General features: G+C 45.0%; 1 protein-coding gene across 2 annotated transcripts in view; it reads left to right on the forward strand.

The window, feature by feature from the left end:
- Positions 1 to 7,679, forward strand: part of SIRT5 (sirtuin 5) — a 138,451-nt gene extending 130,772 nt beyond the window's left edge. For both annotated transcript variants that reach the window (XM_078687993.1, XM_078687992.1), the window contains exon 9: positions 7,159 to 7,679. In XM_078687993.1, the coding sequence (XP_078544119.1) occupies positions 7,159 to 7,231 (73 nt within the window). In that variant the 3' untranslated portion in view covers positions 7,232 to 7,679. The remainder of the gene's footprint in view (positions 1 to 7,158) is intronic.
- The last annotated feature ends 1,372 nt before the right edge of the window (positions 7,680 to 9,051 follow it).

The following is a 9,051-nucleotide window of genomic DNA, read 5'->3' on the forward strand; positions in this document are numbered from 1 at the left end:
CTTGGTACGGCATCACCTGTGACCACAAAGGATAGTATGGGCAATGTCCTAAATGTAATTAGAGATAAGCTGTTCTTCAATCAACGGAAACTGTGGAAGGGTAAAGTGTAGATTTGATGATGTTATGCCATGAAGAAAGGGTCTTTAGAAGTGGAGAAGTGTGGCTCAATGGTTAGAGCGGCAGACCCTGATGCAGAGGACCAGGGTTCAATTCCCCGCCTCGGCGGGTCTTGGGCTCAAAATTCCACGGACCTGATAATTCTCGCCTCGGTGCCTATTCCAATCATGGAGTCCCACTCTGCAACTCTAGGCAATAGCTTGCTTAATCTCCACAACGGCCCCCACAACGCTAAGGATGACTGGCCTCTACCTTGGGGGTGCCCAGGAGTGGACACCTCGGAGGGAAAGCCAGGATGGGTTCCACAGCGGTATTCGTACAAGCGCCTTGAGACCCTTACGGGTGAGTAGTGCGCTATACAAGTATCAATTTTACATTTTTAGAAGACTCCAGTGGCTCATGAAACTGCATATTTTTTGACCTGTGTATCTTGAAATCAAAGCAATGTTCCGACGAAAAAAATAAAAATAAAATACATTTAAATTGGAAGTCTCTCCGCAACTATATTCAAGTGAAAGGCACATTGATGGTAGTGAAAGGCAACAGCCTATAGGCACATTTCTAAGAGCTTTTCCAGTTGTCCATCTCATCTTGTTGCTGATAGGGTTGGATGGTACAGCTGCAACATATAGCATTCACCGTCTTATATAAGACGCCTTGGTCAACTAGATTCTTTACAGTTATTGAAGATATTATGCAAAAAAATGGTATTCAAGGACAGAGGTTTGGTAGAGGGGCACTGGTTGCCAGTTTGAGGCTTATCAATCAGAACACTCCATTTATGAAGAATCCGTAGATCCGCCACTGGCGTTTTCTGTTCTATACAGGTGAAGCGTCTTCATTGAGTGGTTTCTCAAATTTAAGGGCCAGATGAGGCATTCACTGCACTACAACACATGAAGCCAGAATCCTCAAAGGAGTGCTGGGGTTTCTCCAGCCAGATTGCAACCAGGCCTGCCATATTTATCTCTTGAGTAAGAAAGAAAGATGGCGGTAGATCTGAACCTGGAGCTGGAAGGAAAAAATGCATGAGTGGATTGCGCAGGTCATTTGTAACTGAAACGACTAATTAGTTAGTTGAAGTTCCTAGCAGAGACACCAAATCACATCGCATTATTTGAGAACTGGGAATGCCACAATAGAACTCATTCTCTATAATGCCCTCAATATGGAGATATTGGCTGAGTGTTTAAACTTTATATTTAATTATTCGTTTTTAGGCATATGGAGGTAATGGACACGGCAGGGAGAAAACACATAACTTGCCATGCTATCCAGTTGATGTACACTCGTTAAGGAATCCAAAATTAAACAAAATACCCAACAACAGACTGTGAGAAGTTGGCCTGGTATATGATGTTCACTATTCTAGTGACCACCTTGTACCAGTCCAAACAACCCTTATGGTGATGGTTGTAAAGTCAACCTTATAGACCAGCTATCCTAGTGGTAGCATGGACAAAAGCAGTCTTAGGCTAAACTCAAGAGGGCATGTGAAGCCAGCTGTTTTACCATATGCAAACCTTTTAATATCAAATGAAAGGACACCACTCAGGTTATATATTCAAAATATATATGTATTTATTTCTAAATAAATCCCCTTAACTCTTTATGAGCACAGGAGCACAAGCGTATAACAAGTAACTTAATATGACATACAAAAGTTGCACAAATATGGATAGGCCCTGGTGGCCCGTTAAACCATATACTCAAATAGTGGTATAAGAACCCCGTCACGAACAATGGTAAGGCCTAGGGCCTTGAGAATCGCTGGGGCTACACTGGAATAACAGCAATTAGGACGTGGGAGGCCCACAGGATGCGGGTGCAGTGTCTAAATGCACACGCGTGCACCAATAGAAGTCAATGGGTGCGTAAAGTTAGAAAGTTGCAGATTTGGAAGTCTTCCGACTGGACTAGAACTTAACCACTTAGAACTAGGACACTAGGGATGTAAATCTCTACAGGTACAAAAGTGGGTGGTGATGGACGGAGTATCTGAACCAATCAAATACTCACACCCAGTCAAAAGATCTGGGTTTGATCCATCACCGTTCTTTAGCCCACTATGCCACCCCAGTTCAGACATGGCTATATGCAAATCAGTCTGACCCTGTGCCTCATGGGAACAGTCCAGCCCGAACTGCCAAGCAATGCCTTCCCTGGACCGGAAACAAGCTTCCAAGGATCGGTTTCTGGCATTCCAGCCGTCTTCAGCCCGGCTTGCTTGAATCCAGAGGCAAAGTGAGCAAGGGACTCACGTCTGAGCATACCCTGCCACACTTATGGCGGCCAAAGCGGTACAAAAGGGGGTGGTGATGGACGGAGCATCTGAACCAATCAAACACTCACACCCAGTCAAAAGATCTGGGTTTGATCCATCATCGTTCTTTAGCCCACTATGCCACCCCAGTTCAGACATGGCTATATGCAAATCAGTCTGACCCTGTGCCTCATGGGAACAGTCCAGCCCGAACTGCCAAGCCATGCCTTCCCTGGACCGGAAACAAGCTTCTTTAGCCCTCTATGCCACCCCAGATCAGTTGACTGGGGGTGAGTGTTTGTATTGTCAATGCTCCGTCCATCATCACCTTTGGTTTTTCTTTGTTCGCCCTAAGTTGGCAGGGTATGCTCAGATGTGAGTCCCTTGCTCACTTTGCCACTGGAGTCAAGCAAGCCCGGCTGAAGACGGCTGTAATGCCAGAAACCGGTCCTGGGAAGCTTGATTCCAGTCCAGGGAAGACATGGATTGGCAGTTCGGGCTGGATTGTTCCCATGAGGCACAGGGTCAAACTGATTTGCATATGGCCATGTCTGAACTGGGGTGGCGGAGTGAGCTAAAGAACGGTGATGGATTAAACCCAGATCAGTTGACTGGGGGGGGAGTGTTTGTATTGTCAACGCTCCGTCCATCATCACCTTTGGTTTTTCGTAAATCTCTACAGGAGCACTGCAGTACTCTTGTTACCTCACCCACAGGAAGCGGGTGCATAGGTGTCAAAGTGTGTCGGGTTTCGTCGTGGAGTTCTATGGAGCCTTGGAGAAAAGATGCTGCAGGCGACCAGGAGAGAAGAGTCCGGTTGGATCCAAGGGTGGATCGAAGATGTAGAGTACCTGAAAGCAGAGAGGACAGAGTCTGGGTCACTAGCCAGTGACCAGGAAGGAACCAGGCGATGTCGGGTTGCGATCAGGTGATGTCGTGAAGCTTGTCTCCGCTGCCACATGGACCAGGAGGTGTCGACGACGACCAGGCGCTGGGCACGGACTGTCCCACGAAGGCTCTCGCTGTCTGCGGTGTCGGATCTCGATTGGGAGTCAACAGGCCTTGGCAAATGCAACCCACGCAGGAATCGAAGATTTTTCAGGGGAGCATGGGCCAGTCTGCAGCAACCAGACCAGCGTTGAAAATTCGAAGGTTCGTCGTCACAGAGGCCACTAGCCAACGGGCAAGTGACCGGACAGACGCGTCGAGCAGGAAAATGCAAAAGGGCCCCACGCAGCACTCGGTGAGTGTGGAGAGGTGATCTTCGGTACAAAGGATGCTCGGGGCTGGGGCTTCTCAATCCCCAATGCACAGCTTCGAGGGTGCCTCAGGAGCTGCACAGAAAGCACTTCGCTGGCTTTCCAAGATGGCCGGTCCCACGTCTCACGTCGCCTCCACGGGTCTCAGCTTTGCTGTGGCTGTGGATCGGGCTGTTGGATGTCTGGAAGTCCGGTTCTTGTCGGTCTCTGTCGTTCGAGCTCCGGCGGGAGCAACAACAAAGCAAACCGTTGAGCGCTTGATGGTGCCTGCTTGCACAGGGTGGTCACTCCTTCACCACAAGGGAGATTCTTCAGTCTTCTACGCCGAGTAGAACACGTCAAGCGGCATGTGCACATATGGCTGGTAATCTTGCAGTGGGTTTTCTGATAAAGTAAATGCATTCCAAATTTACCACTTTTTTTTCCTGCTCTAACAAGTTAGAAAGGTAAAAAGGAAAAGGTGAAAACAAGTAGGTGTTAAGTGCAAAAAAGGAAGCGAGTGGTCTGGCAGCAATTTGCAGCTTCTGCGCCTTCAAGAAACATAAATACTTGAATAAAAAAATTCAAAAAACATGGGTGAGTAACACAGGGAAGGAAGGCAGGGGAGGATATAATGAAAAAAGAGCACATTGTGTTGGAGAGAGCAAAGAAACACATGCACTCCAGTGAAGAGCTGAATCTAAATTTATCAACAGAGAGGTCCTCAAGTATCAATCGAAAGGATAAAAATCGTCCTTTCAGAGCAGTGTGTTTGCCCCTGGACAAGACTAGGAAGGAAAGTCACCAAATTGGGAGCAACCAACTGAGATAAGCAACAGAGCCATCCATTCATGAGCAAGGGGTGCACTCTAAATATATGTTGTGTTGCAAACTATGGATCTTTGCAACCGACAGCTTAAGCTGTCTATAGCCGAGACCTAAAAGCAATGTATTCTCTGTGCTTAGTGCATTGAAAGTAGGCATATCATTGCTCCAAGAAACCCATCTTTCAAAAAGAAAAGGCAACAAACATGTCCGCCTAAACATGTCTTTTTTTCATGGCTTTGCTAGAATCTGTGGGAAAGATTAAGGTTAGCAATGGACAGACAGCCACATTCGGTGTATACATTCCCATTAATGATAATGATTGCTTTTTTGCGGACCTCTTTCCCATCATTGCAGATTCTAGTCAATGACAAGGTATAGTAGGTGCTGATTTAACCTCCGTACCGGAACCCATGCGAAGCACATTTTCATTAAAAACCAACACCATAGGACCGCAATCTCAGCGTTGTCCTTAAACAAACCATAAGAGAGAGATTTCTCATAAGTAACTTCATAAAAACAAGAAAATAGATTACATTCTCCTGGGCCAATCACATTAGGATATAATGCATCAGGTGAAGCTGAGGCATACTAAAATATCGGATATTGTCCTGTCCCTAGACTCCCTCAAATGTGTTATTTTATATGCTCAAATTAGTGATTGAAGACACTTGGCACAGTACATGAAGTGGGAAAATCAGTAGTTTGTGGTTATTGCATTGGCTTGTTGCATCAGCACCGAAGAAGGGGATGGTTGCACTAACACAGCACTACTTTGGAAAGTGAGATCACTTGAACCTCGATATAGATGGTGAAACTCTGCTTGTACAGGAGGTCTGTACAAGCAGGCCTCTTGTTTGGATGCTTGTTTCATGCATTGTTGTCCACTTTCAGACCTCCACTCTCCTTCAGTCTAATGGGAAGGAGGTCTTCTCTCTTTCTGTTAGACAGAAGTGCCCACCATTGCCTTCGGGTGTTTGTATCACTTATGCCTGCATGCCTAGACCTGAAAAGGCCTTTCTGCTTAGTGGTTTATGACCCTGTGACACCCATCTAATGCTTCACTAGGCTTACTTATCCTTTCCCTCCTCTCCACCCTGCCAGCCTTCTCTCAAGGAGTCCCCCTTCTAGCTCTACAGAATGTGTTCCATCCATTCAATATGACTTTTAGAAGATACTTTACCATTGGAGAGCTATTTTTTCCTCTTCAGCTATCAGTAGGCAGGTGAACTCTAAGTAACAGAGTGAGTCAGTTTACTCTTTCTGCTGCTTATTCTTCCCCGTCCAAACCAAAGTACTGCTTCTTCGGTTGGCAGATGGAAGATGGACCTTTGTAGATCCTTCTGCCTTTGCATCTTCCTCTCCAGGAGTGATAGACTTGCGCAAGAACGTTCACCAGAATGAAACCCCTCCATTCCTTCAAGACAATGTGAAGTCTCTAGCTGCTGTCTCTTTCATACTCTGGTCATGCACTACCAGTTGTGCACACTTGGAGGATGTGAGACCATCTTCGAGGTCTAGCAGCATTGTTCCTTTTTTATCCTTTGCTTTTTTCCAGCTTTTGCTTGCTTTGGGTTATGTGGACAGTGTGGTCTGAGGTGTCTCTCTTGCTGTCCCTCTTGGTGTCCTCACTCTGATGGTTGCTTGTTTGACTTTTTCCATCCTTAGTGAGAAACTGCCAAGACGTCCAGGTCTATTTCGGTCTCTTTCTGTCCTTCTTCTGAAAACCTGTTAAAAAATTTTGCCAGGCACCCATTAAAATAGAGGTTTTTAAAGGATCCTCTGCTTATGTTCATTCATCTCTATTTCTCCTGCATCTCCTTCTTACAATTGTTTCTTATGTTTTTCCTAAATTTATACTAGGAGAAATGTGGTTTCTGCTATGCAGGAGTCCCTGCTGTTAGTTCTTTGATCTGGAGTTAGATTCCTTCAGAGTTTGGGTTGATGGCCAGGTTCCTATCCTTGGTACACTGGTTGTTCTTGGCTATTTTTGAAAACATGTGGTTTAGGGTTATCGGAGTTACATTGTTGGGGGTCCATATAGGCTTTGTAGCTCTCAGGATGAGTTTTCCCTTATGCCAGACATGGGGCTGTGGATGTGCCCTTGATTTTTTTGTTAACAATATGTATTGTGCCAAACCGGATCTGAGCACATTGACTTGGAGAACTTGAGATTTCATGGATTTTCGGAGGAAGGGTGTCATCAAACTACCAGTAGAAGGGACACCAAGATGTGAACGAGAAGGGACACCAAGATGTGAACGTGTATTAATTGTGTATTGTGACTTTGCCAATAGAAAAAAAACACTCCAGTTTGGATCATGCTGCCCAGTGTAAAGAAGTCCACAGTGAAGGTGGCCTACCTTGCACAACTACTGAAGAAAGCCTCTTTGTACTTGCCGCTGATAATTGTACGACAGGTCATTTGGGTGTAGTAAGCAGTGAGTGGCTGCGTGTGATTTGCCCTACCAAGTATCAGGCTCGTACAAAACTGGTAGCAAAAATTATTTAACAATATTTAAAGCAGTGCAGTTTCAGGCCATGCGAATGTAGATTACAGTAATCTTGAAAGTCATCTGTCACAATTCAAAAAATGTTATGTCTAATTTTTAAACGCTGAAGTAATGTTCAAAATGTATGTTGTGCTACGATTTTGTTTGTCTTGTTCACATATGACAGAAACAAAATAACCTTAAAATTTTGTTTCATTTCAGTTTTCATTTCCAGGGCCCATGCGGGACAACCCTGCCTGAGGCGCTTGCCCGCCATGAAAGCGAAATAATCTGAACCTGAAATTTAACCAGAATCGACAGTGAAATGTAATTGCAAAATATGAAAAAAAGGCTGTGAATTTTTATAGTGGTTGATGACATTTCCCCTTCCACAAAAGCGCTTCTAACTTTGGAGATTTAACAAAGATCACTGGCACTATATTGTCCAGTGGCGTCTCACTTGCATGGGGAAAATGACAAGCTAAATTCAAGGACTAATTTTTCTTCTTCAATACTATGCATTGCCCAACAACACACTTTTATTATTTACTGCCAAGAAAGTTGTTCTCTTGCACCTGAAGTGAGTCCTTGTCTGACTTGTTTGTGTTTATGGCTATAGATTGGACCTCTCCCATAAGGTCAAGACTAAAAGCATGGACGGCTTGTAAGGAACACCTCCCGATTTTCTTTTTTTAGAAACTGATTTACCAGTAAAAATAAAATGTGGATATTTGTGCCACCTCTCAGGTTTCTGAGTGTATCCTTCTGTGTCCTTTACATAGTCTATATTTTCTTGTGTGTTAACAGTACTAAATTGGGCCTTGCCATACAATTCTACCAAAGCAGTATTCTAGTGACATTTGGAGCTATATGCTGAGCCACCTGCCTCCCCCAGCATGTGCTCATCCACGTTGACACCATGGCGCTGCTACATATGAGAGTCCGCTACAGGAAGCTCCTGCCCACTAGTTCTAGCGGTATACTTCTCTGGTTGCCTGGCGTACAGGCAGAGTCACTGCATCTGCCAACGTAGAAGAGCAGCGAATACCTGAGAGCAGAGCTCTGCCTTCTGACTCGGCTGCTGTTGCGACAAATCCCCAGTCCGCTCGGCGGCCTTGGTGATGTGGGCAGGCATGTACTTGACCAGACCGACTCACTAGGGTACACGCCCTTCGATCACACGGATCTACAAATTCGTCATTGAGGCAACCATGATACTAGGGATCACCAGAATCAATCTACTGTATGCCAAATAAAGCCTGCATTTCACCTCTAAAGCCTCCATACATTACATTTTAGGAGGACTTTTAACAGACCTGTTGTCCCCAAGAAGTGGGATTTTGGCCAGATACCGAAGATTCTGGTTAGATACATGCTCAGACTTGTGATTTGTGTCTCCAAATGATTATCTAAATGAGTTTTAACACTGTTATTGTTTTTTTTTAATTATGTTTGGACACAGAAACTACTGTTTTGTAAAGTACTGCTGGGTTGGAGCCCCAGAACTGGGGAACCGACCACAACCAACTGGTGGTGGCTTCTGGTGAAGAAGTCAGCCTGCCAGTGGCTGATCCAAGTAACTGTTTAGGAGGTCACCGGGACCAGTGCACCAACAGCAAGGATTCATGATGAATTGTGGTCGCCCTGGGCGCAGGTGGTGTCATCACATGAGCTCCGGGCCTAAAAGACTATCTTCATTATGAACCTTTTTTCTGCCTTCCTAGGGCAGCTTATTTGATTAGATGCCATTACTGCCTCCAAAGAAATGTGTGACAGCATAGAAAACCTATATAACTAAACAACACCAAGTGAAGATAGCTGATGTGAAAAGCACAAGAATCCACTAATATATAAAAATGTTCGTATGTAAAGTGCTCTGCCATCTCATTGGTTGTTTGTACTCTATAAAACTGCATAAATAAAATAACTTTCAGTCAAGAGTAAGTGAGGTGGGGAGGATGACCCTATTAAGTTGAGCTCAACTCTGCCTCTTGTGAATAATGCTCACTGATTCATTGGAAAACCGTTGGCGAGAGAGTGGCAGATAAGACTTAGTGGATTCGTTTTCAGAATATACTACACTGGGGCAACAGACTAGAAGGGGGGCATGTAACC

This window comes from Lissotriton helveticus, chromosome 4_1, assembly GCF_964261635.1.
Source record: "Lissotriton helveticus chromosome 4_1, aLisHel1.1, whole genome shotgun sequence".
Lineage (NCBI taxonomy): Eukaryota > Metazoa > Chordata > Amphibia > Caudata > Salamandridae > Lissotriton > Lissotriton helveticus.